This window comes from Podospora bellae-mahoneyi, chromosome 4 (genome assembly GCF_035222275.1).
Source record: "Podospora bellae-mahoneyi strain CBS 112042 chromosome 4, whole genome shotgun sequence".
Classification (NCBI taxonomy): domain Eukaryota; kingdom Fungi; phylum Ascomycota; class Sordariomycetes; order Sordariales; family Podosporaceae; genus Podospora; species Podospora bellae-mahoneyi.
The window spans coordinates 656,192-682,806 of record NC_085883.1 but is presented as its reverse complement, the minus strand read 5'-3'; the positions used below and the strand labels follow the sequence as shown (position 1 = coordinate 682,806).

Here is a 26,615-nt window from a genome sequence, read left to right as displayed (position 1 = left end):
TTCACACGCTTAGGGTCTCTTTTATGTGTTTGGCTTGTGATGCATTGTTTAGTACCTGGGTGTCTAGGTAGGTAGGCGCTCATATCCCATGGGGGCTTTCTGGCAGTTTTGAAGGAAAAGTAAGGTATGCAAAGTGTCTATCTCTTGCGCCTGACGCGGATCTTGAGATCTACGTTGGGCACGTTCACGTTCAGTAGCGTTTGCCTCTTCCCTCTCAAGGCATACCCCCCATCAGCATCGACTGGACCAACCAACGCAACATCGTAATTGAGCACCAGATATGCCAGAGTCTGCCTCAGCGTCTGCATAGCGTAGTGCCTGCCTGGACAGGCGTGCTTTCCATACCCGAACACCAGCAGACCCTTACACATATCATCGAATCTCCCCCCTTCTGTCTGAAACTCTCGATAGAACCGGAAGGGATCAAACTCCTCCGGGTTAAGCCCATACACCCCCTCATCCCTATGCATGTCCTGTGTTGGAAAGACGATGCGGGAACCGCGTGGCAACGTGTAGGAAATACCGCCAGCATCGTCACCCGCCTTTTCAACACCCGGGATATGAAGGCTATCAACGGCCACATCCCGTGCCAAACTGGTGACGCTGATATTGTTGAGACGCATGGACTCGTTCAAGGTTGAGTCGAGAAGAGAAAACGTGACTCCTTCGTCTGGCCTGGCTTCCCGCTTGCATTCCGCCTCGAGCGCGGCGAGCAGCTCTTCTCGCTTGCGGTCAGGCATTCCGTACACATCAGCAACGCAGTGAGTGAAAACGTACACCATGCCCATGATGGACATGGTGGCCAGGCCGAGGAGCCTAAGAGCGATGCGCTGGGGGTCCATCTGCCGGGGATCTCCCGTTCGAGAGCAACGCAGGATGATCGACTGGAGGAAGTCATCCACGTCCTGCCCGGCACCACTCTGGAGCTTCCAGATCCTCTCCTGTATGACAGGAACCATTATTCGGAGGCAGCGAGACTGGTAGTACCTTGCTTGGATTCCAAACAAGGGCCCTGCACTTGATCGAATCCAGCCCGGAGGGAGGCAGTTGATGAAGGCGGTACCGGTAATCACCGAGCTGGCATATTTGCGGGCCCAGTCGAGTAACCTCTCATCATGACCGAGCGGAGAGCCGACAAGTGATAGCATGGCTACACGGGTGAAAACCTTACCACAAGCCTCCCAGTTGTCAAGTGTTGCCCAGTCCCGGTCATGCTTGACTGGGGCGGACCAGTAGGTCGAGAAGGCATTCTGCAACTCCTTTGCCGTTGTTGCCGCAAGTGAACCAACATGCTGGCGGGACATGGTCCGGCGGATAACGTCATACTGGAGTGGATTGTTGTAGACATCCGAGTCGCTCATCATGTACGGCAGCTGAATCGTGTCGAGCTGGGCGTGATGTGCGGCAAGCTCGGCCTCTGGTCGGTTGAGAACAGATGCGAGCAGAGCCGGAGGCAGCACCACCACGTCAGATCCCGTCCACATGCTGGGTAGTGCAAAGGCCCTCTGAATAGGGGTCTTTGAAAAGCGTTGGTATCCATTCCGAGCCCACTCTGATGTTGAAGTGAGAGAGCGAAGAAGCACTGACGTCTGGCTAATGATTCCATTTGTGTTGTTTTTGATGTTGACACCGATCGTCACGATGTTCTCCCGCTTGGTTCGTAGCTTTCGGTTCGAGACCACCCGTGAGATAACCAGAACAGCTACCAAGCAGAATAGAACCGTAGCCGGCGAGGAGACTGGAAATGGCACCATCATGACCGCAATGCAAGCTGAGAGCTCAATGTTGAGCTTGTCTGGGCTACTTCAGATCCATGAGCACAGGGTATGTATGCTATCCCCTCTTCCAGTTTGGCCTGTTGCTAACCCGCAACCAAAATCGATAGCAACAACATACATGATTGCATCCCACGTCGGATTCTCGGCTAATAGCTACGCCGCACGGTGTGGCGCTTCGTGGGCTTCCAGTCCCAACCGGGAACCTGGGGTACTTTCGTGTTACATACACCCCGTCGTACTGTGCCGCTTGTGCTGACACGTATTCATTGTTCAATGGTCTTGCGGCGCAGTCAGTGATAGCGTGGTAGAGCCCTACAGGAGAAGCACTGGCCTAGACCGAACCAAGTACGAAATCCCAGTCCGGAAAGCCTTCCTAAGGTCAGTTTTCTTCCGATACCTGCTACCTTGGTCGGGTGAACCATCACCTGCGCATGCATGATGAATCCAAAGTTGCATTGGGAGGGTCTCGATGCGTTTGTTGAAGAAGCCGAGGTATGGCCAACGACCTCGAGAATGGAAGTCAACAAACGTTCTCATCTACCTACTCAACAACCATCCAAGATACCCACCAGCAGTCAACAATGGACGCAGCCATTGAGAACATCAAACAGCTCGCCAGCGAGGCAGGCCACAGTGCCCGACAGCCAATCATTCTTGCTCTGACCAAGCTCATATACTCTCTGGAGACTCCTGATGACACAGTCCAGCGTATTGGAGGTCTTCCTCTCCAGACATCTGTTGCCCTCACGGCCGTTGACCTGGGCCTCTTCCGGCTCCTTGTTGAAGCCGAAGCAGGGTCCACAGGGTCCCTGACTTTGGCCGAGCTTGCGGCAAAGACGGGCGCTGAGGCGGCACTTCTACTCCGACTTCTTCGCTATCTTGCCTCCATCGGACTCGTCGACCAGGTGTCAAAGGACGCTTTCAAGGCAAACCATGCCTCCAGAAACATGACAGCCAAGGTGGCCGAATCGGGCCTGAGGCATTACTTCTACACCTGCTGCCCCGAGTATTTCGCCCTCCCGGACCATCTCAAACGCTCGGGCTACAGAAACGCCGACGACGAGACGCAAACGGCCTGGCACGATGCCTTCAAGACCGACAAGGGCCCCTTCACTTGGTTCGCCGACAAACCGGACAACATGTCCTACTTCAACGACTACATGGCCTTCCGCCGCGGGCCCGAGCTCGGCTGGCTCTCCGTCTACCCGGTCCGCGAGCAAGTCCCCGAGTCCTGGCCGGCAGACCGGCCGCTCTACGTCAACATCGGCGGCAACATCGGGCACCAGTGCGCCGAGTTCCGCGACAAGTTCCCGGCCGACGTCCTCCCCGGCCGGGTCATCCTGCAGGACCTTCCGCACTCCATCGCGGCCGCCCTTGCGACGCCTGGTGTCGAAAACACGGTCCATGACTTTTTCAAGCCGCAGCCTGTCAGGGGGGCCAAGTTTTACTTTTTGCGTGGCGTGTTCCACAATCACCCGGACCACAAGGTCAAGCTGCTGCTGAAGCAGACAATGGACGCGATGACGGAGGAGTCGATCATGTTGATTGACGAGATCATCCCCCCTGCGATCGGCACAGGGCTGGACGCGGCAGCTCATGATATCACGATGCTTGCGGCGTTTGCTGGTGCCGAGAGGTCCGAGGAGCAGTGGAAGGGACTGTTTGAGGAGGTTGGGCTGCGGTTGGTCAGGACATATGTGTACAATGAAGCTAGTTATGAGAGCGTGATGGATGTTCGGTTGCGTTGAAGCGGTTGGCACAGACAAGCTCATGACGAGGTGGTTCTTGCTTCAACAACATGGTCATTATTCATAACAGAAGGTTGGTATAGTTTAAATAAGGTGGGTGGTCGCTCTACCATGAAGGATACATGGTAGGTAAGCACTCTCAATAAAGATGAGGTGCCCATCACTGCGCCTTTCCTGGACCTTGATATGACTCTTGAACCGAAAACTGATCTATCCGCACAACGTAGTTCTCACCACCCGGCGGCACAAGATGATCGGTGCTGCCTCCATGATGCCCTCCGCTGGAAGGGGGCGTTGGAGCCCCGGGGCTGCCGACATTGTGGCTGACAGACATGACCACCGGGACCTTGGTGCCGAACCTGTCATGGTTCCCGAGACTGTGCGTTCCGAGTTCCAGATCCTGGTAGACGCCCCCGGCATATGTCGCGTCATGATCATACCTCGACGCCACTGTCGACGAGCCAAATGATTTGAGCTTGGAGCTGACCCCCCCGCTGCCGCCGCTCCCGGTCCCTTTCTGAAAGGACAAGCCGCTGCCCTTGCTTGTGGCCGACCGTCGGCTTCCCAGCAAACTGGCCACCGACTGGCCGAGGCGGGACAGCCCAAACGGCAATTCAACGTTGACAATGGCGCGCAGGGACGGGACGCAACCCATGATGATGACGCTGGTCTGCTCGAGGTTGGCATAGAGCACCTGCAAACTGTTGCGGTAGAGCGGATCCGTGATGGTCGGGTCTCCCTGCCAGTGGATGGTGTAGGTCTTGAGGATGGACATGACGGCGGTGAAGAGCATGGCGGCCAGCAGGGCGATCAGGCCCAGCCGGCGGTGCAGTGTCATGTTGAGCCGCCAGATGATGGCGACCGGGATGACGACATAAGCCACGTCGGAAAAGGTGTACACAGACTGTGTGAGGTAGCCGAGGTTGATAAAGTATTTTGTGTCAAGGCGCCAGACCTTGGCAGGGTCCATAAAGACATTCCACAGGGCCTCCAGCGGGCGCACCTGAGCGTACGAAAGAACGAGCATGGCGGTGCCAAGCATGGTTTGCACTGTGGTCAGCACGATCAGGAACCACTTGAACCATCGGTGGACGCCAAAGAGGGTGATGAGCGAAATGGTGATGGACAGGCGCGCCACGATCGACGTGACCTGGCCGAACCCCTGGGCAATCCAGGCCCACTTCATGATCTCGACAAACTGGTCTGGCTTCTGGATGCTGTAGTCATGTTTGCCGAAGCCGTGCTTGAACGACAGTGCAAACAGGCACTCGCAGACGACCTGGAAGATGACGGCGACCAGCATCAGCCAATCGTCCCACCCCCATGCCCGGTTCCCAACCTTTCTGCGCACGTAGAAGCGGAGGGCGACAGCCATCATGGCCACAATGGTAAAGCCGTAGTTGAGGCCCATGACCAGCGGGCCACGGCCGGGATCATCCGGGTCGATGGGCAGGGGGAACTGAGGGGGGCCGGTTGGGACAGAGTCGGACATGGCGATACGCTGACGCAGACAATACAAAATGAAAAGGAAAAAAGAAGTCTGAAAGCAACAAGTGCCACAACGTGGGAGGCAAGGTTTGGACGACGCAGAGATTATCAATGTTGGAATCTAGATCACTCTCAAGAACAATGGAGACAACACCCACCTACCTACCTTACCCTCGGCGTCCTGTGCCTCATGAGACGGCGTCTACTATTTTTGCCCAGAGTGCAAACATGGTCGAGTTGGGCGCGTGCTGGGATTGCTGGGTGTGCGGCAAAGCCATCAGCTTGCTCGGAGGAACAGACTACTGGATTACTGTCATACAATCAAGAAGCACGGGATAGAAGAGCAGCAGCTCGGTGGCACAGTGCTGTCCTGGCCTCGCCGCAGCTTTAAGCCAGAGGTTCGACGTGTCTGCAGTCTCCAGCCGCGTCCATGGTGGCGCAGTGCTGCAGGACTCTGGATAAGGTAAAGCGCCAAGCACTCAGAGATCCGGCTGTCTCCTGCTGCTGTGAGATGGTGAGGAAATAGTGCCCTGTCATGTAAGATATTCCAATTAATCAGCTCTTTGCAACATACCCCTCAGGAGCTGTGACCTTGATGAGACGTCGCCAGGTTTGCCTATCACGGGTTGGTGGGAGGTGGGTGTGTGAGCTTGTCGATGTGACCTACCTACTTACGGGCTCATTTATTGCGCCTCACGATACACTCGAGCCATCCAAAACGTCTTTCGATCCATGTGCGGATCTGGGCCCTATAGTGTTCCAGCTGTGTGGCACGCCGCCGAAAGAAGAGCCGAGGCGTGGCACCCGCGCTCCCTCCCACCACTGTGAGGATGCTACCCCCGTGGGTGATGATGCGGGGTTGCCTAATGTGTATGTGTTGTACGCATCGTGGAATGCTACCTACCTTGGGCACTCTTAAATGCACAGGCCGCACTCTCCATGTTGGCCATTGCCAACGGCCCTGTCCGGAGTTAAACGCATCTTCAGTCACCTCAATACTGAATGCGTAGGTATATCTGGGAATAGCAACACGATCCTTTCACTACTACTTGCCAAAACGAGACAATTGTCCGCGTCGTAAGTTCCCCTTATCTCCTACACGGCACGGAGAGGGCGCTCAACGCCGCATTATCTTGCCTCAAGTACCAAAAGATATCCCGCCCTTGTGATGCCGTTCAGCGCAATATGCGGAGCATCAATGGACACCACCATACCATTACTTAGAGTTATGGATACCTACCTCGGTATATCGTTCCCGTCAACATGACCAATCAAAGGTAGGTACTCTCTACTGGCCGATCAAACGATATAGCTACCTAGCCACCTAGCTACCTGGACAAGGTGCTAAACAATAGAGAAAGAATGTGCGAAGCAGAAGTTGGGCGCGATCCTGATGGCTCTCTGATTACCTTACCTCTCTATTCAACACCTTTATTGTCAACCCCTGAAACCCGGCCCTCAGGAGCTCCCATTTCCTTATCGGCAGTCTCACCATCATCGTCCGGCTTCTTCCGTAGATCTTTCCACCCCATTCCCCACAGAACCAAGCCGCAAGAAGCTGCTATGGCGGCAACCAAGTAGAATACTTTGTTAATACTGTTCGCATATGCCTCAAGCACACCCGGAAGAACGTCAGGCGGTACTATCGCGCGGAACCCGGTGGCACCTGCGGCAATGACCGCTTCCGTGTCGGCGTCGGGCGCCTCCCTGGGGATTTCCACCCGTAGACTCGAGTAGAAGATCAGTTGACAGAGCGTGAGCACGATGGCCGGGCCCAGCGATTGGGTGAAGACGATGAAGGCCATCGCCGAGGAGAGTTCCTCCCCGGTCACGACGGCTTGGATCGCGATGATGGCCTGGATTCCATTGCAACACATCGACGCAGTTAGCAAGAGATCAGCGAGGCAAACTCAAAGCTGCGGGGAGGGGTGATGACGAACCACTTGCAGTCCCAGACCCGACCCAACACCAGCCAGCACTTGAAAGCCGACCCACCAGCCTGTCGGGCTGCCTGGCCTGAGAAGAGAGTACAGTCCACTGGCTACGGAAAGCAAGACTGTGGACATTGTGGCCAGAGGTATCACGTACCCGATAGCCATGACTGAACCGCGGAGAAAAGGTCAGCGCACACCAGATCATGGGGAGCCAGGCCAAGGCAATGGTTACTTACTCAACGCTCCCGAAGACGCCGCCATGAGCAGCTGCGGCAAGATGGTCGGCAAGAGGTACACCCCGCTCAGGAGAGGCGAGGCGTTGTTGATGGCCTGAAAGTATATGGGCAGAAAAAATATGGCCCCGTACACTGCCGCCATCAAAAAGGCCTGGTACAAACCCGAAGTCCAAACTGCTGTGCGTGCCAGCATGGCGGGGGGCAGTAACGCGTCAGGTCCTTTGTGTCGGTTCCACAACAGCCAGACAAGAAACGTTGCCGCCGCGCCACAGAAGAGCCCGATCACTTGGGAGGAGTTCCAGGGATATGTCACCCCGCCGAAGCTGAGTGCCAATATCAACTGCAGGACTGCTGGTGCAAACAGACAGAAGCCTACCAGGTCGAGATATTTGTGAAGCTTGACAAGCACCTTCATGGCTGGGGGTTTGGCACTCTGTTCGGGAACGGGGAAGAGGAACAGCGCGAGAACAACCAGGGCGCCGATGGGTAGGTTGATGTAGAAACCTGTCAGTAGGCCCTTGTTAGCAGCCTGTGCCGAGAGAGGTTGTGTGTTGGCTTGTTACTGACACCATCGCCATGTGGAGTAAGAGGTGAGCGCTCCCCCAATGAGAGGTCCAATTACCAGACCAAGTTGGTTGACTGTGGACAAGATTAGACTAGGGTACTCAGGTAACTCGCATGTGGGTGGAATGGGTGATTGCTCTCGTACATCCCATGACAATTCCAATGAGGCCTGTATACGTGGTAAGAACATGGTGTTAGTAAACAATCCCTCTCTCCCGCCCAACGGACCAACGTACCAGGGCGTTTTTCCATGGGAACGGAACAAGAGATGATGATCAGTGCACCATTGATGATCCCGGCAGCCCCTACACCAGCGATTGCGCGGCCAACAATCAACATGGTCGAAGACACCGCTGCACCACAGAGGGCCGATCCAAGCTCAAAGATGAGAAAAAAGGCAAGGAACGAGAATCTGTTGTTGAAGTGTGCAAACACTTTGCCTGACAGAGGCTGTGGAGCTGCGCTGTGAGCTTGCTTAGCCAAAGCAGGTCAGGTCCATAGTTGAAGAGGGACATACCTCCCGAACTGGTACGCCGTCGCATACCAGCCAATGTCTGCGAGCGAGTTGAACTCATCTGTTATGCGAGGTATAGCCTGCATAGGTAGGTGGCTGCCGGTAAGTTTCTGAAAAGCTATTTCCGCTGTCCTGGAGACCACAGAGTGGAGTAGTGATAAAAAGGGGGTTGTTTACTTACGGTGCTAACCACCATTGTATCGATCAACATGAGAAAACACGCCAAACACATACAACAAACCACCATAACAAGCTTGAGGCCTGTTAGATACTGACTTTTCTCATCCCATGGTGTGTTGTGATTGTTTTCGTCGGCCAAAGAAGGTGGCTTGGAGCCATTGTTGGCCAAAGTCCCATTGGCGACATCAACTGTCGTCGTGTCTGGGGACTTGTCGCCAAGTGACGGGTCGGTATGTGGCTCGGCGGAATACTCAGGGCCCACCATGACATGCTGCTTCTCCATGATGACGGGGCTGCTACTTCCAACCTAGTTCGCATTTGGCGTTTGTGGCGTTTTGTTTGCAAGATGCGGGAAACAACCGATGACAAAGGGTGAAAGAGGAACAGGAGGGAGAAAGGGGGGAGGGGAGAAAGGGGGGAGGGGCTTGCCCAAGATTCGGACTGAAAGCCCTACGATAGAACCTCTTGGAACCAGCTGCGGTTGTGGTTGATTGGAAACTATTGACTGGCGCTTAATGTGCTGGTGAGTTGTCAGAATGCATGATATGTGGCGCATTCTACCGGTCTGCGCCCCCCCAACGCGTGAAGCCGAGAGTCAGCCAGCATCCGAAAAGTGAAACTCGCATATTACCACCCAACGCCGTCCCCATACGGAAGGTCGGGAAGAAAGCGCAGAGCCGGTTCAGTAAATACGTGCATTTTCCTCACTGTGATATTCTCTTGACCGGTTCAAATCTCATTCAGCGTTGTTCGACTGAGTGGCACAGTCGATTCTCGATGTATTTGCTGGATCGGTTGTCATCGTGGTCGATTACAGCGACCGCTACCCATGCATGGTGCTTACCAGCAAGAATGCAAGGTAACCGTGCTGAACCGCGCCACCCACTCTATCTACCGACGGCGTTTCTATCAGGGTACAAAATCGCCTGGAAAGGTACTTGGGTGAGGGGTGTGTGTGTTTCAGAGCGATGGCCTTTGTCTGGTAAGGCTGGGATGCGCCAACGGGGCACCCTGCTAAGCCAACCATCATGCGATAGAGTCTAGGCCCCTCCTCGGTAGTTCGTGTCCCCCCTAACCGCATATCGATTAACCTGGAAGCTTACCTACGGTATTGAATGCAACCAACCCGCTATATGTTGTAGTCAGTGGAAAAACAGAACACAATACCTCAGGCACTCTTGTTCTAGACACAACGCATACCTACCCTTTACAAGCTGCACCATGGCATCACAGACACATTCCGTTTTTGTTACCGGCGTCACCGGCAATATTGGAGGTGCTGTGGCAAAACTGCTGCGAGAACAGCATGGATGGGACGTCAAATCCACAGTTCGCGATCCCGATTCTCCTGGAGCAAAGGCTCTGGCAGCCCTTGGTGTGCAACTTCTTCCAGGCAGCTGGGACGATATTCCCTCTTTGGTGGATGCCATGTCTGGCATCGACAAGTTGTTTGTCTGCACAGCCACACACGTTGAGGATCCAGGCCTGGAGCAGGTCCATGCCGTCAATATTGTGCGCGCTGCTCAGTCCGTCGGCAGCATCAAGCAGGTTGTCATATGTACATCGGTCGGTGTCTTCTCTCACCAGGAGGGGGACAAGGCGCAGCACAGCACATTCTTCGACAAGGTCATGACGGCAAAGAGGGTCGGCGAGCGAGCAGTCACCGAAGACTCTCCCTGGAAGTGGACGATACTTCGTCCAGCCATCTTCATGACCAATTTCCTCGCCCCTCAGGTCGACTATTTCAGTCCAGGATTCCGGGCATCGGGTGTTTGGCGAAGCACCATGACATCGGAGACACCACTTGCCCTTGTCCTCCCCGAAGATATTGCCAAGATTGCCGTCACAGTGTTTGGGCAAGACGAAAAGTATCATGGCCGAGTCTTGGGTGTTGCGGGCGACGTGCTCACGGTGGAGGACGCGTTGACCCAGCTAGGGGACAAAACAAAGCGGTCTTACACGCCGTATTACATGTCAGATGATGAGATTGAGGAGCAGAAGGAGTCCCTGTGTTTTACCGTTGCTGAAAAGTCTTTGCGTCACATGGCCGATAACATTGACCTTGATGAGTTAAGGTCCATGGCCGACCTGACTAGCTTCAAGGGATTTTTGGAGAAGCAAGAGGAGCTGGTCAAGCTCGCCTATAGCGGCTAGGAGGCGGGCACGTAGGTAATGATAGATCAACATGATGATATGATCAAACCACAAATCAATATCAGCTACTTCGACTCTAAGTTTTCTCCCAAAACCAAATTCCTGCAGTCTTTGCTGGCTTTGCTTTCACCCCGTCCTTCTCCACTGCGGCCCCCAAAGAGAAGTGGGACACCGGCCACAGGAACGTCGCAACGGCCAGAGCAGCTGCATGCTGTACAACACACCGATGGGCAAGAAGTAACCGCCCGCACAGTGAGAGATGCTCATACCCCCCAGCCGCCCAACCCCGCTGTCCTTGCACCACACTGCCCCACGCTTACCTATTTAAGACTCCTGGCCACCACCGGTAGCTCCCTCCCACACACCTCTTCACGCTACACATAAACACATCATACACATAAACACATCATACACATATACCTACACATACCATATCAGCATACCAACACTCACAACCCAAGTGACATCCCTCAAGCTCACCCACCACCCAAAATGTCATCCCCCCTCCGCGAGCAAATCATCACCACAGCCAAAGCCTGGGTAAAGGCTCATAACGACCGTGACGCCCAGGCCATCAAGTCCCTCGCCTCCCCCGACTTCACCGCACACTTCCATCCTGCCTCGCTCCCTCCCCAGGGTGACAAAGACGCAGAAGGGTACGCCGCCTTCCAGGCCCAGGCCTTCCCTCTCTTCGCGACTTACCACGCTGAGCTCGTCGATACTGTGGTTGACGAGACCCAGCTCAAGGCGGTGGTCTACCTCAACAGCAACGGCACCGCGGCCGTGCCCGGTGTCACCGAGCCGTACAAGAACCAGTATGTGCACAAGCTGACCTTGACCGAGGACGCCAAGTTGGTGAGGGTGTTTGATTCTTTTGTTGATAGCGCGGGGATGTTGGGTTTTATGGGGAAGGTGTTTGCTGCCACTGGGGGGGCGCCTGAGGGTGGGAAGTAAAGCGAGGCCGAGTTGTTGGTGGCTGAAACTGGTGAGGTTGTTGTCAAGGCTTCTTTGTGAGGTGGGGTTCGGAAATAACATGTTGGTTGGTTGGCAACCTACCGCCAAGCAATGCCAGATGCCGGCAGCTGCGCGTGATATCTATGCAGTTGGTCAGGCGGTGGTCGCTGTTGCGTTTTGGTCAATACTCCAGGCAATAATAAAGTGGAAGCGCATATATACCTGTGTGTGGAATATCTCTCGAGTCCCACTCACCCGCGGGATGTGTGCTGTCAAAAATGTCCTCAGACCCATCTCTTTGCACTGCCTGTAAGGGCCTTGTCCATCGTTTGGCCACCGAGCCTAGCACTGAGCCCGAGGACTACGCCGTGGTAGCTGAAAGCTTCCTCAAACTCGAAGACTCTTGCGCGGCCGGATGCCCACTGTGCAGACTTATCCGACAAAAGCTTGTGCATGACGCATTCACGACCACCAAACGCTTTCAAGACTTTCGCTCTCTCTCTGCGCCGATTCATGTCGAGTTTAATGAATACACGATCTGGGTATACTCACCGGCCCAAGATGAACTTGGTTACACGGTAGAGGCTACTTTGTACCGCAGGCCAGAAGAAAAATCCGATGACGGTGTGGACGATCTCCGTCTGGAGCCTGAAAGGGAGATTGATGATACGGGAAACGGCATTATACACTCGCTTCAGAACGATGAGGGGCTGGAAGCCGTGGCTGCTATAGCGCGTGATTGGATCTCGAACTGCTTGAACCGTCACATGCGCTGCTCTATGCTGGCTACCTTGGATCAGTCCGGTCACCGTGCTGTGCCAATACTACCTACCCGGGTGATCGATGTGGGAGGTAAACCAGGGGCCCCAAAGCCTCGACTGGTAGTCCAGAACGGCACTCCGATCCAAGCGGAATACTTTACGTTGAGTTACAGTTGGGGTAGTGGAGTAGCAGCCGGGACAAAACTGACTCCAAGTAATCTCGAGACCATGCAGCAAGGGATCGATATGGCAAGCCTCCCCAAGACCATCCAAGACGCCATCATCTTTACAAAGAAAATGGGTCTGGTACGTTACCTATGGGTTGATGCTCTCTGTATAATTCAGCAAAGCAACGACGCCTCAGACGACCATACTCATAAAGCAGATTGGGCGTTGGAATGTGCCAACTTTGGCCGGTATTACACCGGCTCCTTGTGCACGCTGGCCGCCACGGGCTCATTGTCATCAGACGAGGGCTTGTTCTTGGACAGACCGAGCCTCGACTACCCGGCAAACACCTACACAATACAGCGTCACACCCAAACCGGTCAGCCGGAGCCATTGGTGATTGAACCATCGCTCCCCAGGTGGATCTCGTGCATCAGTCAGGGGCCCTTGACATCGCGTGGGTGGGCCATGCAGGAACGCGCCATGTCACCGAGAATTCTTCACTTCACAGTACATGCCGTTTTCTGGGAGTGTGCCGAGCTCAGCGCCAGTGAATTTCAAACAGAAAAGTTGAGCAGCCGCATTGAATGGCCACGTCTTTCGGGTGAAGTACTCCTCAGCCAGCGTTGGCTATCAGAGCACTCAGCCAAACAGCGGCTCCACAACTCCTGGTACGATTTGGCTGTTTTTTACTCTGGTTGCCAGTTCACCTTTCCTTCCGACCGGCTTCCAGCACTATCTGGCATGGCAAAGAAAGTCAGGGCCATGTGTGCTGAAGGTCCCAAGGCGAACCTTTGTTTACAGCAACCCAAGTACTATGCTGGGTTATGGGAGGGCACTATCCAGCGCGCCATTGCATGGTACAGCGTTTGGCGTGTCGGCCGTACTCTCAGATACTCCCATCGTTCACACCAAAGAGACAGATATATTGCCCCCTCCTGGTCCTGGGCTTGCCTTCGGGATGACCACCTGCAAGTTCGCTTTGCCCAAAGCCATCAGCCTGGCTTTATTGTGTATGATGACGAGGGCCCACGTAAGATATGTACAGAGTGGACGTTTCCACTTGAAATCATGGACATCGAGGTTGAACATACCGGGCCCGATCCGATGGGAGGCGTGAGCTATGGAAAGCTCCGGGTCAACGGAATGTTAGCCCGTGTAAATGTGGTTGAAATGGAGACAACTCCCTCTAATCGGGGCCATATTTTTGAATTTTTCAGGACAAGTAGCTCGGGCGAAGAGCACAAGCTTCGGATACATCTCGACAGTCTGGTCGACCGCCATGCAGACGGTGAAAGATACATTTTCCCATACAAACACTTTCACTGTTTGTTGGCTGCGTTTGCGGACGAAGACACGTCGGGCGACGAAGACTTGAAGTTGGTCGGCACTCAACGCGTCACGACAGCAGCATTGGCACTGCGAGCCACGGGCATCACCACGGATGGTGTTGAGGAATATACTAGAATAGGGTTGGTATTTGCCGCGAGGGAAGTGTTATTCGGAGAGGCGGTCAAGACAGTGGTGGATATAGTTTAATTTTGCTAGACAACGTAGTTGTTTTGTTACCTCTGAATCTCCCCTGACTCCTAACCCCAAGTGCACCCACTTCCGATCCGTCCTTTTCCTTCCCTATAACCGGCATCGTTTCTTCATTTCAACCCATCCTAGCTATTTTCTTTGCCGACCTGATGCGTTTCCGGCCTTCGGACCTCTCACGTGCCCCTTACCAACATTATCACCACCCACCTTCCTCATCTTCTGAGTCTTCTCTCCTTCCAACTTGTTGCTGCTCCCACCTTCTTTATGCCCGGCCCCGTTCGATATCATGCCCGTGCCTTAGCTTGCTCCTCACCCCAGCGCATCAACCACTCCTGTACTTCCACCCTCAAAATCAGGTAAAAAAACTCCATGACCCCTTTCGCACAATTGAAAATCAAACTCCTTCCGAAGTTCCACCCTCGCGGGAATTACAATTGCAATCTCAACTGCGCCTACCACGTCTACCGTCGCATCCTCTCCATACGCGGTATACAGCGGTTTTCTCTTCTGACTGCTGTCTGGTCGCCACCCCCGTTGTTCTGCCAGGTCCACCGAGATGATGTTGATCTTTCTATCTGAGTGGAGGTGTGCATCCTGGAGGTATTTCTCAGTCTGGCTACCAATGTGGCCATACACAGGCTTGTTGGCGCGGTGGCGGGAGGTGAGGATTTGGGTGTGTTGTGATTCCAGTTCGAATTGTAACCTGAGCTTTGTTGGGGTGGACTTTGAGCTGGATGTTGTTATCTCGCCTTTCCCTTTCTCTGCCACCGTCTTTCGCTTGTCTTCCACTTGCCGTAAAACGCTGGATTTCACGTCTATTAGAGAAGCTGGGTCGTTTTGTATGCTAGATATGTTGTCCTTCCGTAATGGTCGTGCTGCTGAGGGAATTCTTTTGGGCGGAGGAGGCGGATTCGCAGGGATGGAACAAGCTTCTTCTCTCGATAAGGTTTCTGGAGATTCGGTACGGGATCTTGAGGAGCTGGGCTGATATGGGTCTTTTCTCCGGGGTGATATTATTTGGGAGCTGGTTGAGCTCGGTGTTGGCGGCTCGGACGAGGGCGGTGTTGTTGGCGCTGATGACGGTGGAGTCGATGGATCCGATGAAGGCGGTGTTGCTGGCTTTGATGAGGGTGGCGATACCTCCATGTCTCCGTATCGATGCGGGATGTGGTTATAAGTATTGTCGGCGCGGTGCCCTGACTGGCGCCTGGGATCTAGAACTGGTTGCTTTGGAATTCTGTAGTCTCTTGATGGCGGGGACTCTGGTACTATGCCCTTTGCAATCATGGAATCTGCTAAAAACGCCAGGACTTGATTCTGGCTGACACTCCGCCTCTTCCTCGCATCGGTAATATCAGGATGTTCTTGAGGTTCATGGATCATGGAAACCAACTGAGCCATATGACCTTTTTATTCCTCTGCTGTTGGATATCCTTTTCGTTAGGAACCGGCCCGGCAGTGAGAAATAGATGGTTGGGAGGAACATACATTTCTTCCTCAATGAACATCATTTCACCCCTCGGTGCCCGTGCATATTCTTCCTTTCCGGTTTCCACTCTTGCAAAGAGGGACTCCAGCTTCAAGATAGTCTGAGCTAATATCAGGTCTGACTTGAGGGTTTCCATGAATGGCAAGAGGGCAGTGAAATTCGGCTTGAGGAGATGCCATCTGAAATTCACCATCAGCTGCAGACTGCTTGGGAGTTGTGAGGTCTTGTCCGCAAGATCATCAATCTTGTGTCTTATCGCTCGAGTGAGACGTCTGATGTCGCGCAGGGAATTGTTTTTCCTCAAGTACTTCATGGCGGGCGCACAAGAAGACTGTTCCTTTGGCCAGCGCGCCTCGAGAGAGTTTTGCGCACATTCAACAGCCGTGAAACATGTCGTCAACATAAGGCCGTAGTTTCTGATCTCCCTTTCTACCGTCTCGGGGGTCTCTCGGCCTATTTCAACCATCGGCTCCACAAGTTTCCTAACAGTCGAACAAGTCTTTGCAAGAGAATTTGCGGCAACCACTAGTTCTACAACTTCAGTCATGGCGTTGGAAAAATTAAGCAGACGCTGGCATGTGCCTCTCTGTGCTGTCAACCTCTAGGGAAGCAGTGATATATCACAGATAGACAAGTTGATAGATTCTTTACAGGAGAATCGGCAGATTTGCTCCAAGATCTGCGAACTTCGGGGTCGCGCGGCCAAGGCAAAACAAGGCATTCAGAGAGGCAGTATTCAGAATGCTTTCCGCGCTTAGAGCGCTAGGTGGTATTTCACTGCGGGATAGATGCGTTCGATATGATAGGAGACCGCAGATAAACGTCAGTCTCGACGAATGAAACGCCAAAGCGCTACACCCATATCACCGGGCATATAGTAAGACAAAGAGAATTCTAATTTTTTTTCTATCGAAAATCAACATCTATCTTTTGAAACCGCTGTAAATCTGTGCCCTCCAAACGCCTACCCGCATTAATTTATGTACTCATCGCAAGGATTCACAAGCCAAAATACCAATGTTGACTCGGTCAACATACTCCTCATCCTTGTAAAGCAACGCCTTTACTCTTTTGACGCAGCCACGCACTCCATTCCTAGAGAACATGGGCTTGTTGTTAAAAGGGTGCCAGCGGTCTGCCCCAAAGGCGTCATTCCACTCTCCATCTCCAGATTCCCCTGAATCCTCCTCAGACACCTCCACGTAGCGACAGCCATTCCCATAATACACTCTCGGCTCCTCCCTTTCACTCTCGGTTCGAAGTTGTTTCTCGGTCGGAACGCGGTTTCTTCTCTTGAGGCGGTAGTCGATGAACCACACATTTGTCGGCCCGGAATCCAGTTCGGCGTGTGACGGGCCTAAGAGTAGGTCCACAAACCGGGTGACTTCTCCCCAGTGAAGTGACATGGAGTCCCAGGCGGGATTGTACTCCACGGCAATGTGTCGTGCTGCTTGGCTTGTCACGTTCTTCATTGCTGACCAGAAAGCGCACGACGGTAGCTGTGACTGGCGGTAGGTGGGCTTGTCCCAGTCAAGAGACCCAGGCATCACCGTCCATCGAAAAGGAGTGAAAATTTGAGACTGGAGGATGATGAGATCTCGTGTGGGGAAGAGGGCGATCTGCCGATTCGTCCAGCATTCAGGGTTAACAGGCGGCGGCCCATCACTCGAGTCGCCCCAAAACAAGATCGGACGATCCTCGCGCTGTAGCAACTTTCGTTCCATGACATTCCTGGACTCCCTGCACGCCGTCCATAGTCCGCTGTCGGCAATGTAGGTGGACGGGTTGTTGAGTTGTCCGTCGGCTTTTCCACCCCGAGTCTGATCGCAACGCGGCTGGCAGACTAAAACATGACCTTCATTTTCTCGAGAATCATCCGAGATTGTGTTTGTGCTGTCGGAGATGGTGAAAATGTGCGCTCCAGGTGCGGCCGGTCGGATGGCGAATTCCCAGATCATATGCCGAAGCTCATAGGGTAGCCGAGGGAAGCGAGGAAATGTTTCAGCCATTGTTTTTGAGGTATACCGAAACGGTGTCGGTGCTATGAAATGTGGTGTGTGAAATGTGGTGTGAAAAAAGAAGAGAAAAAAAAGGTGTAAGTGAAAAGGTTTCTATTTATAGCAAAGCGCACCCATGTAAAAAGTCTGTCTCAAAGACCCACTTGCTCCTGGCGAGGATTCGTGGCTCAAATGGCTCGAAGCTTGTTTCCACGACGACTTGCTCGCCAAGATGGCCACTCAACAAAGTAAATAATAAGAGCCCAATGAGTGTCGAAAACTCTGAATTGGCCACAACGGGCACGCATCTTTCACCGCCTCCATAGTCAACCTACCTGGGGAGCAACCTCCCTAACTTAAAACTTATACTCCCAGACAACATCCTCCCACCCCTCCCTCCTCCGAACCTTCGCCCCAAAACCCGCCCCATAATCCTTTGGCCTGGTAGCCGCATCAACAATACTCGCCGTCCCCCTCCCAGGCTCCCTCCACTCCCCTTCCCCATCCAGACCCCCAACCTCAAACCCAACCAGCAATGTCGTCATGACAGCCATCATCTCCGCCAAGGCAAAATGCCTCCCCGGACAGAGATGCAATCCACCGCCAAACGGCTGATGAGCCACCTTGAGCGCCCTCTCCTCTTCCTTCGTTAACCCCAAAAACCGATCAGGCTTGAAATCTAGGTACTTCTCCCCCCAGTATTCCGGAAGAAAGTGAGATGCCCCAATCGACATTTGAACCACGGTTCCCTTTGCGAGAAAATATGTTTGTCCCGTCTTAGGGGACGTGATAGTCGTGTCTTGCATCGCCGTCCTCGTGGCGATTTGGTGGACGGTGAGACGGAGGGTTTCTCTGTAGCAGCTCCACAGGAAAGGTGTTTTCTCTTCGAGCACAGCTGACGAGACGGCCAGTTTTGCTTTGGGGCCGTCTCTGGTGAGCAAGTTGTCTTCTACTTCTTTCCTGAGTTGCTCGACGAGAGCCGGCCGTGTGAAGACATGGCTAAAGAACCAGAACAGAGTCGGGACGGTGTTGGTCATTGCTGCGAGAGGGAGGAGGCTTTCAATCTTGGCGATGTCCTCCACTGGGAGACCGGCGTTGCGCATTTCCTGCGCACGAAGACGAACAAGGGCAGAGGCGGCAGGGTGCTGTTCTGCCTGGGAAGAGTAGTAAGGAGTCAAGGCTTGGGCTAGCTTTATACGCCCGAGGTGGGCTTTCTTGGCGATGAAGGACGGCAGGATGTCCATCATCAGCACCATGATGGACTCGTTGTAGTCCCAGAAAGATTGCAGCAGGCTCGGGTCCTGGGAGAAAGGGTCCTGGTGCTTGCCATACACCGGTGGTGTCGTGGCCTTTGCGACAATGTCCCTGATCCAAAGCCAAACACTGGGGATGTTTTGTTGTTGGTTGGACTTGGAGAAGGAGGTGAATTGCCGGGATACTTCTTGCAAGGCGGCCTCGATAAAACTTTGCTGCAGCTCCCCAGAGAAACTAGTCGGGATGGCGTGCAGCATTATGCGGTCTTGAAGCACGTCGCCCTGCTCGCTCATCATGAGGTCGACGGTGCCTTTGCTGGCTTTTATCAACGGCGCGACGGCAGCTCTGACCTGGGGTTTCGTTGAGAGGTGCTTGTTCTTGAGGCCGGCTGAGATCAAGGAGGGGTCAAAGATGGCGTACAGCTTTCCTGTGAGCATAGGAAGTGTGACGATTGGCTGCTTGGATTTGCGATGTAGAATTCGGTGGTAATCTGCCTGGTGTTGGATCAACCCGATGATGTGTCCGATGAACGGGATGGTGGGTTTCAGAAGAGGTGGTTCCCGCGGGTCTGCTCTTCTTGGTGTCGCAAGCGTGTTGATGAAGACGGCGAGGACGATGGCAGCTATCGCCGCGACAACGGGGAAGCTGGGTGGCAGCCAAGTAAGGGCATGTCGAAGTGCCATCATCATCGTTGGTTGAGTTTGGGGACGACCAGAAAAGAATTTGCGAGGACTTGCAAGACTTGGGAGTTGGGTCTGGACACTGGGAAGCTGTTGGTTCAGGTTCACATTGTCCCCCGCCAAGCACCAAACAGTCCGAGGAAGACAACATGATTGGGCCATGACACCCCCAAAGATAAGCTGGGAGCTTTAGGGCTTGTTTCACCTTGAGGTTACACGTAGTGGATTTCTTCTGCAATAACGCTCACCTCGGGGCAATATCGGTGAAGCCAAGGTGAGCGGCCAGCACAAGGCCGATGCTGCCCCTTGGATGGTAATTGGCAAAAACACGTGCCCCATCCATGCATCGGATCTGCCCCTCTTCGTCCCCCACTCGACCTGGTTCTCGGATTGGAAGGTGGTGTAGCTCCCCTGGCATGTCTCCATCAGAGGTGAAATTTGTACAGGTTTGGTGATCGGCGTGGGCAGCAATGAATTCGCTGCTGGCCAGCACGTGGGCGCAATAACTGGAAAAGTGTCGATGGTATCACGGACAGGAACTGAGGCCCGGAGATGATCACTCCTGAGTTTGTCAACATTTCACCATCGACGCAGGACGGGTTGCAAGATCTCTTGCATACCGAGATAGAATTACCCGGCCAATAAACTACATTTCTGAGAGTGCGTGTTCCTGACAATGACGTACCAGCACACGATGGCTACCATTCTCCTATGGTTCCCAGGGTCGTTAAAAGGAAACATGTTTCTTACCAGCATGGATTCATCACGGCTTTCGTCTTTGCCCTTTCCAGACCGAGCAAGTCGGAGATCAATCAGTCGTCATTTCGATCATGAAAGTCGTCATTCTCTCCGCTCTTGCGGCCGTAGCGACCGCCGTTGAACTCTCGACCAACCTCAACTACCACAGTCCCTCTACCCGTCACTCCAACCTCGGAATCGACCTCCCCACCGTCCAGCGTCGCACCCTCAAGCGCGACTCGGTCCCGTACTCTCCCGATGATCTGAACTTCACCCACGGTATAGCCTCTGGAGACCCCTACCCAACAAGTGTCATCCTCTGGACCCGCGTCGCTCCGTCTTTAGCGTCCGATCTCGGCAACATCACGGTCGAAGGCAACGTCCCGCTCTACTCTCACGAGACAGAGCGATACATCATAGCTGATCCCAATCCCATCTGTGTCGATTGGGCTGTTTGGCCTGCCACATCCTCCAATGCCACCAGGTGGAAGCGTCAAGGGAATGAGACTGTGGTTGCCAGCGGCAGGGCGTACACCACGAGCGACATTGACTTCACCATGAAAGTCGAGGCTGGGGGTTTGAGCCCGTTTACTGAGTACAACTACCAGTTCACCATTTGTGGGTCGGACAAGAAGAGTAGGATTGGCAAGACAAAGACGACGCCGGATAAAAATGACAATGTTAGCGAGGTGAAGTTGGCCGTGTTCAGTTGCAGCAACTTTCGTGAGTGATGGTTTTCTTTTAGCTTTGTTTACCTTTCTGTTCAGGGGTGAAAAGGGGGCTAAGTACCTACCATCGATAGCAAACGGGTACTTCAACGCGTATGGGAATGCTGCGAGGAAGGGAGGGTTGGACTATGTGGTTAGTGCTTGTGATCCTCGCATTTGGAACGGGAAGAGAAATGCTGAAGGTTCCAGATCCATCTTGGAGATTACATCTACGAGAGTGCCGGTGGCGGTGAGAGGGCACATGATCCCCCGCGCGTGACCTTTACGTTGGGTGACTATCGGACTCGTCACGGCCAGGTAAAGCGCCTGTTTAGATCAAGTTTCTCGAGTGTTGCTGACAAGGAGTCATTAGTACCGAACCGACCCGGATCTCCAGCTCTTGGCAGCAAATCACCCCTGGATTCCTACATGGGATGATCACGAGGTGGCGAACAATGGCTACCGAGATGGGTTCAGTGCGCTCAACAACACCGAGGCTTCGTTCCGCCAAGGTGGCCGGATGGTGAGTGTCGACCAGAGAAAGATGAATGCTGTCAGGGCGTATTTTGAGTGGATGCCCATCAGGTGAGAAGTGGTATTGCCATGTCTTACCCTACATGTGCTGACCTGAAAATGATAGACAGGTAGATCTAGACGACAATCTCCGCATCTGGCGGTCGTTTGAACTGGGAAACCTCGCAGATCTCATCATTTTGGACACAAGAAACTACGACCGGAGCATCACTTCCCTCGGCTGGAACGACGCCTACATTGAGCTCATCCGCGATGAGGCCTCTCGGTCTCTCATGGGTGGAAGACAGGAGAGCTGGTTCTATCGTACTTTGAAAGAGTCCAGGGATCGGGGTGCCAAGTGGAGGATCATAGGCAGCCAAATTATTTTTTCTGGTGCGGACGGAGCTGGTACTGACACTTGGGGTGTGAGTATATCTCCTTAAGGAAGGAAATCACAATCCTGCCTGACTGACAATGGCGGTTGGACAGGGATATACCGCCAACCGTAACCGCACTCTGCAAACTCTCATCGACAATGACATCGACAACAATGTCTTCCTCGCCGGTGATAGCCATCGTAATTGGGTGAGTTTATCCCCGCCACGTCCGTTGCTCCGATATTGACAGGGGAGGTAATCAGGTAGCCGACGTCACATGGCTAGGCGAGTTGGATTACAACCCTGCCACCGGTTCAGGCTCCCTGGGTGTAGAATTCGCTGGTACAGCTGTCAGCTCAAGTGGTCGGGCCGGTCCGATCAGTGCTGCCAATACTTACGCCCGAAATAGAGTGAGGGATACCGACGTGCTTCAGTGGCATGAGGGGTACTACAGGGGATATTTTGTCTTGTCTGTGCAAAAGGACAAAGTTACGGCTGGTTTCTTTGGTTTGTGCAACCAAACTTTGAATCTCTTTGGCAACGCCAAGTGCTGACGTTGGATGGCTAGGTTTACCCACGGTTGCAACGAGGAATCCTTGGGAACTACCCCTGGCGAATTTGACTGTTCTTTCGGGAGAAAACAAACTCTCCCGCCCTGTAGCTGGCGGAAAGGTAGAGGCTGGGTTTGCAAAGGGGGGAACTACCACGGGGACCAACCTGACTTTGAACACTGAGACGAAGAAGTGGGAAGTGATCGGCTTCGATGAGATGTTTATTTCTCGTTGATAGACCGGGAAGGGAATCCTGACAGCTTTTTGTCTTGAACTCCCCATGTCAATTTGGACCAATGGGGATAAGCACATAGTGGCATGTCATATTGCCACTATAGAAACTTCAAGTGAATGCAAAGGCAAGGTACGGCAAGGTATGTCGTACCAGGCACCTGTAGATAATTACCAATGGTTGATGATCATCTTAGTCAGAGCTAGTCGACACCCCGGACTTTAGAGGAATCGCAACTAAAGGCCTTTGGCTGAGAAGCCCTGGCAACACAAGGCCCTCGCATCACAGAGACTCGGACTTAGAGGGCCACCTCGCACTAGAAGTATGGCCTGACATCGTGGGACTTTGCCTGCCGCGGGATGCGAAACTACGTAGCATAACCACTGAAGCAAGGACTGAACGCAATTTCCCTTTAGGTTAAGCGATCTAGATCCATGTTCTTAGATGCAGCGGAACGTCGTAAGCCCGTTGTGGTTGCCCAAAGAGTCTTCAGCTGATCAGAACCGCAACACTAAAGGTTGCCGGTTCAAAGAGCCAATTCAACTTATAAAAGGGGCCTCCCTGCCCCATCAAAGCCTCTTCATTCCCTCCATCACCGCAACCTTGACTCTTGTCTTCACCACCACCTTGCCTCCAGCCCACAGACAAAATGTTCAACCTCAAGAACATCATCACTCTGCTCGCCGTCGGAGTTCTCTCCGCCAGCGCTGCTCCCGCTGCTGATGTCCCGGTGGCCGAGGCTGAACCCGCGCTTGTCGATCGCCAGCTCAGTGCCCGGGTGTTTGCCTGCGAGCACATCCGGAGTCAAGGTGCCTGCGTCACGTTCAATGCTCCTATCGCTCAATGCTGTGAGTGACACCAACTTTCTGGGGGTGCCAGGGCAGTGCTGATATACTGATCCCATCACTTAGTCAACGTCCCCGCGGCCTGGAACGACAGGATTAGCACGATCATCAACCAGGACAGAGGCCTCTTCCGCTGCGTGTGGTTCGAGTAAGTACTTCCCCGTCTTGCGATCACTGCTTTTACAGCTCTAACAAAAGACATTCAGACATGGCAGCTGCAGTGGTCGTTCATACGACAACCAGGTGGACGACCATCTCGGTGACGGCGACGGGTACTTCAATGACCGTATCAGCTCCATGAGGTGCGGTTAGAGAAGGTCGCGTCGGTACGGTCGAGCCCAAAGCCACAGTTGGTGAGATTCTTGACGTTGCTGCTGCTGCGGCGGCGGCGCCGTAAGAAGATATGTGCCAACGGGTAATGAGGATGACCAAACTACTGGGCGTGATGATCTGAAGACAATGGGGTAGCATGGTGGACAACAACACTCTCTCTCTTACTTTCTTTCTTTAGCCGACCCCAGGGGGGGTGATGGGAAGGGCATGAAGCCGGCCATGTCCGCTATTCCTGTTTCCTGCCTGGCGGTCGGTGACTTTTTACTTCCCTGTCTGTTTCAACCGATGATACCTATTGTCAGGTTGGAGAGATTTTGTGCCTAGCAGAAAAGATTACGGGTTCAAAGAACATTGATGAACTGTCGTTCCTTCGGTCCTGCAAATGTGATATTGAGTGTCTGATACCACTTCAAATTACGTGAACTTCGATCCTTTCTAGGTTACAGCGGAACGAGATGGCCCATGTCATTTAGACTGTCGTTCTGCCTGCTAGCCTGGTTTTATTCCAGCGAGTAACTTGGTCTAGTTCTCTGGGTCGTAGGACACTGGCCCAAAAGGTGAAGCAGAATATGGTGAAGGTGATGATAATGAACAAATCTAACCAGCAGAGAGTAACTACAGAAAAGTGTGCAAAATACAAGCCCTGGGAGCAACCTGTGTACGCGGGCCTGGAAAAGGTGGGACCAGAGCCCTGAGAGCAACCATATGTTTCAAGTTGTTCGGAAGATAACTGTAGAGAGAGCTTATATCCAATACCATCAAAACTTTGACTCAATGAAGGCACCTTGTCTTCTCAACTACGATTTCAGACGTGAGGATGTTTCCACGGAAAGTAACCCGCAGTAAGTTAGCCGGCTCTTGGCATCGTCTCTCTGAATTGCTTCTTTTCCAGCACGCACCACCATTTATGACCGGGGTTCTACCTCCTGTCAAAATAGTCAATCGGGCCCGCTGTTAAGGAATTAATATCTTGGCAGTGGGACCTGGGCCACTGCGTCCGGCCTTTCCCAGCCACCCGGGCAACTCACCCTCGTACAACAACAGCCCCATATACGTTTTGACACCTCCAAGCTTGATTTCTCATCTTGGCTATTGCCACTTTCCAATCACAACCCCGGCGAAAAACAGTAACAGGTATGGTGCGATAACTTCTCTCCTGATATGGACTGGGGTCATGTCGGCCTGGCCTTCAACCCCTCATTTCTCTCTCTCAACATCACAACCACGCAACACCGTAACGAAGTTTCACCACTCACCGTGAACTTGTCACGCCAATCCAGGTTGTTTCCAACTTCCCGACTCGGATAAACCAGCATCGGCACAAGTTCAAACTCGAAGCCAACCTCAACCCAGCGTCGTTAACAGCAGGCGGACCTCGCCGATCACCACGGAGCACTCCTCGTTTATTTCCTTAAACGCACCATTTATTCTCCCACATTGACTCCCTCTTTTTTCAGACTCATCCTTCCACTCTAGCCATCAATCCCATACGGCCCCGACGCCATCATGCCCGTCACCACAGTCGGAATAGCAGGCATAACCGGCCGCCTCGCCCGCCTAATAACCCAACACCTCCTCGCCCTCTCCCCCACCCTCACCATCAAAGGTTACTGCCGCGACCTCTCCAAAGCCACCTCCTGCCCAACCCTCAAAAACATCACCATCACCCAAGGCGACCCATACGACCCCACCGCCCTACGTCATTTCGTCTCGGGATGTGACGTGGTGATCTGCGGCTTTTTCGGCGACCCCCGCCTCATGACCGAGGGGCAGAAACTCCTCATTGAGGCGTGCGAAGCTGAAGGGGTGAAAAGGTATGTCGCGGGGGATTGGACGCTGGATTATGATAAACTTCAGTATGGGGAGCACCCTCAGAAAGATTGCCAGAAGAGAGTGAAGGAGTTTCTCCAGGAGGACGGGAGGAAGGTCAAGGGGGTGCATATGTTGATTGGAATTTTTTACGAGACGCTTTGGAGTGACTATTTCGGGGTTTTTAGGCCGGAGGAGGGGGAGGGGGTGGTGATGAGGTATTGGGGGACTGGGGAGGAGGTTTGGGAGGGGTTGAGTTATGATGATGCTGCTAGGTATTCTGCCAACGTGGCGCTGGATGAGGAGGCGGTTGGGGTTATGACTTGTGAGTGATGGCAACTAAGCCAGTTGTGTGTGTATGTGTGTGTGTGAGCAGGTGGCTAATGATGGATCAGTTCTTGGTGACAGGAAGAGTACGAAGCAGCTTGCGGCCGAGTTTGAGGAGGTTTATGGAGTAGCTCCGAGGTTGGATTGTTTGGGTACGGTGGAGGAGTTGCAGACCAAGATGGAGATCACGCGCGAGAAAGAGCCGCAAAATATCTTTGCTTGGTTGGCTGAGTATGTTTTTTGTAGACATTCGAGTTGTTTGATGGGTGGGAAAGCTAACAGTGTTGTAGTAACTACCAGACTTATATCATGAACGGACAGACCTATGTTCCAACCAAACTGGATAATGGGCGCTATCCAGATGTCAAGCCGCTGACATTCAAGGAGTTCCTCCAGAACCACAAGGTGGAAGAGTTGAACGGCTTGTATACTAAGGCGGCTGCAGATCTCTGAGAAGGCAAGATCACTGAATGACGATTGTACGAGAAACAAAAGGAATATCATACAAATAAGAAATCGGAACTTGCCCACAATCTATCAGATTGACCGGCCCCGAGTCATTTGATCGGATGCGATGACATGCAGCTTGGACCCTAATCCTCCCGGCCCCGAATCGGCTCGGTGCGGTCCCTTCGTACCCGGCCGGGACTTTGTCAACTCGCCCGAGGCGGCCCTGGCCAGTGGCTGGGCATGTCTGCATGCCTGTGGCGCACGTGGGGGGCTTCTGCAGTACTAACCATCA

General features: G+C 53.4%; 12 protein-coding genes across 12 annotated transcripts; 6 read left to right on the top strand and 6 right to left on the bottom strand.

Annotated features, from left to right (window-relative positions):
* Positions 1–137: 137 nt before the first annotated feature.
* On the bottom strand, positions 138–1,947 carry QC761_401600 (uncharacterized protein; the record flags this gene model as incomplete). The annotated part of the gene is made up of 1 exon (XM_062878454.1): positions 138–1,947. Exon 1 carries the CDS (start codon positions 1,755–1,757, stop codon positions 138–140), a length of 1,620 nt encoding a protein of 539 aa, XP_062731892.1. The 5' UTR covers positions 1,758–1,947.
* A 1,739-nt stretch (positions 1,948–3,686) lies between these two features.
* On the bottom strand, positions 3,687–5,018 carry QC761_401580 (uncharacterized protein; the record flags this gene model as incomplete). The annotated part of the gene is made up of 1 exon (XM_062878453.1): positions 3,687–5,018. The coding sequence occupies one exon, from the start codon at positions 5,016–5,018 to the stop codon at positions 3,687–3,689; it is 1,332 nt and encodes a 443-aa protein (XP_062731891.1).
* A 1,148-nt stretch (positions 5,019–6,166) lies between these two features.
* QC761_401570 (uncharacterized protein) lies at positions 6,167–9,629 on the bottom strand. The gene is made up of 9 exons (XM_062878452.1): positions 9,550–9,629; positions 8,444–9,493; positions 8,266–8,372; positions 7,985–8,211; positions 7,894–7,917; positions 7,752–7,823; positions 7,185–7,688; positions 6,955–7,115; positions 6,167–6,870 (listed from the first exon to the last, which is right to left on the bottom strand). The coding sequence occupies exons 2-9, from the start codon at positions 8,723–8,725 to the stop codon at positions 6,433–6,435; spliced, it is 1,815 nt and encodes a 604-aa protein (XP_062731890.1). The 5' UTR covers positions 8,726–9,493; positions 9,550–9,629; the 3' UTR covers positions 6,167–6,432.
* QC761_401560 (uncharacterized protein) lies at positions 9,221–10,596 on the top strand (the record flags this gene model as incomplete). Its single annotated transcript, XM_062878451.1, has 1 exon — positions 9,221–10,596. Exon 1 carries the CDS (start codon positions 9,664–9,666, stop codon positions 10,594–10,596), a length of 933 nt encoding a protein of 310 aa, XP_062731889.1. The 5' UTR covers positions 9,221–9,663.
* Positions 10,597–11,088: 492 nt separating this feature from the next.
* QC761_401555 (uncharacterized protein) lies at positions 11,089–11,550 on the top strand (the record flags this gene model as incomplete). Its single annotated transcript, XM_062878450.1, has 1 exon — positions 11,089–11,550. One exon carries the CDS (start codon positions 11,089–11,091, stop codon positions 11,548–11,550), a length of 462 nt encoding a protein of 153 aa, XP_062731888.1.
* A 278-nt stretch (positions 11,551–11,828) lies between these two features.
* QC761_401550 (uncharacterized protein) lies at positions 11,829–14,018 on the top strand (the record flags this gene model as incomplete). The annotated part of the gene is made up of 1 exon (XM_062878449.1): positions 11,829–14,018. One exon carries the CDS (start codon positions 11,829–11,831, stop codon positions 14,016–14,018), a length of 2,190 nt encoding a protein of 729 aa, XP_062731887.1.
* Positions 14,019–14,330: 312 nt separating this feature from the next.
* Positions 14,331–15,422, bottom strand: QC761_401547 (uncharacterized protein; the record flags this gene model as incomplete). Its single annotated transcript, XM_062878448.1, has 2 exons — positions 14,331–15,097; positions 15,146–15,422. 2 exons carry the CDS (start codon positions 15,420–15,422, stop codon positions 14,331–14,333), a joined length of 1,044 nt encoding a protein of 347 aa, XP_062731886.1.
* Positions 15,423–16,496: 1,074 nt separating this feature from the next.
* QC761_401540 (uncharacterized protein) lies at positions 16,497–17,519 on the bottom strand (the record flags this gene model as incomplete). Its single annotated transcript, XM_062878447.1, has 1 exon — positions 16,497–17,519. One exon carries the CDS (start codon positions 17,517–17,519, stop codon positions 16,497–16,499), a length of 1,023 nt encoding a protein of 340 aa, XP_062731885.1.
* Positions 17,520–17,863: 344 nt separating this feature from the next.
* QC761_0062330 (uncharacterized protein) lies at positions 17,864–19,612 on the bottom strand (the record flags this gene model as incomplete). The annotated part of the gene is made up of 2 exons (XM_062872595.1): positions 18,947–19,612; positions 17,864–18,856 (listed from the first exon to the last, which is right to left on the bottom strand). Exons 1-2 carry the CDS (start codon positions 19,601–19,603, stop codon positions 17,864–17,866), a joined length of 1,650 nt encoding a protein of 549 aa, XP_062731884.1. The 5' UTR covers positions 19,604–19,612.
* Positions 19,613–19,991: 379 nt separating this feature from the next.
* Positions 19,992–22,863, top strand: QC761_0062320 (uncharacterized protein). The gene is made up of 9 exons (XM_062872594.1): positions 19,992–20,101; positions 20,155–20,902; positions 20,982–21,040; positions 21,097–21,204; positions 21,260–21,471; positions 21,527–21,824; positions 21,889–21,976; positions 22,032–22,283; positions 22,345–22,863. Exons 2-9 carry the CDS (start codon positions 20,272–20,274, stop codon positions 22,560–22,562), a joined length of 1,866 nt encoding a protein of 621 aa, XP_062731883.1. The 5' UTR covers positions 19,992–20,101; positions 20,155–20,271; the 3' UTR covers positions 22,563–22,863.
* A 345-nt stretch (positions 22,864–23,208) lies between these two features.
* Positions 23,209–23,716, top strand: QC761_0062310 (uncharacterized protein; the record flags this gene model as incomplete). Its single annotated transcript, XM_062872593.1, has 3 exons — positions 23,209–23,407; positions 23,471–23,552; positions 23,611–23,716. 3 exons carry the CDS (start codon positions 23,209–23,211, stop codon positions 23,714–23,716), a joined length of 387 nt encoding a protein of 128 aa, XP_062731882.1.
* A 1,038-nt stretch (positions 23,717–24,754) lies between these two features.
* On the top strand, positions 24,755–26,480 carry QC761_401510 (uncharacterized protein). The gene is made up of 3 exons (XM_062878446.1): positions 24,755–25,871; positions 25,942–26,104; positions 26,164–26,480. Exons 1-3 carry the CDS (start codon positions 25,244–25,246, stop codon positions 26,324–26,326), a joined length of 954 nt encoding a protein of 317 aa, XP_062731881.1. The 5' UTR covers positions 24,755–25,243; the 3' UTR covers positions 26,327–26,480.
* Positions 26,481–26,615: the final 135 nt, after the last annotated feature.

Excerpts from the sequence above, each read along its gene's own strand:
- QC761_401570 (XM_062878452.1), bottom strand. The coding sequence starts at position 8,725 with ATGGAGAAGCAGCATGTCATGGTGGGCCCTGAGTATTCCGCCGAGCCA. Across the intron at positions 8,212-8,265 it reads ACGGCGTACCAGTTCGGGAG|CGCAGCTCCACAGCCTCTGT; the intron begins GTATGTCCCTCT and ends GCAAGCTCACAG. Across the intron at positions 7,689-7,751 it reads TTACTCCACATGGCGATGGT|GTTTCTACATCAACCTACCC; the intron begins GTCAGTAACAAG and ends GCCTACTGACAG.
- QC761_0062320 (XM_062872594.1), top strand. The coding sequence starts at position 20,272 with ATGAAAGTCGTCATTCTCTCCGCTCTTGCGGCCGTAGCGACCGCCGTT. Across the intron at positions 20,903-20,981 it reads GTTCAGTTGCAGCAACTTTC|CAAACGGGTACTTCAACGCG; the intron begins GTGAGTGATGGT and ends TACCATCGATAG. Across the intron at positions 21,825-21,888 it reads CTGGTACTGACACTTGGGGT|GGATATACCGCCAACCGTAA; the intron begins GTGAGTATATCT and ends GCGGTTGGACAG.
- QC761_401510 (XM_062878446.1), top strand. The coding sequence starts at position 25,244 with ATGCCCGTCACCACAGTCGGAATAGCAGGCATAACCGGCCGCCTCGCC. Across the intron at positions 25,872-25,941 it reads GGCGGTTGGGGTTATGACTT|TTCTTGGTGACAGGAAGAGT; the intron begins GTGAGTGATGGC and ends ATGATGGATCAG. Across the intron at positions 26,105-26,163 it reads ATCTTTGCTTGGTTGGCTGA|TAACTACCAGACTTATATCA; the intron begins GTATGTTTTTTG and ends ACAGTGTTGTAG.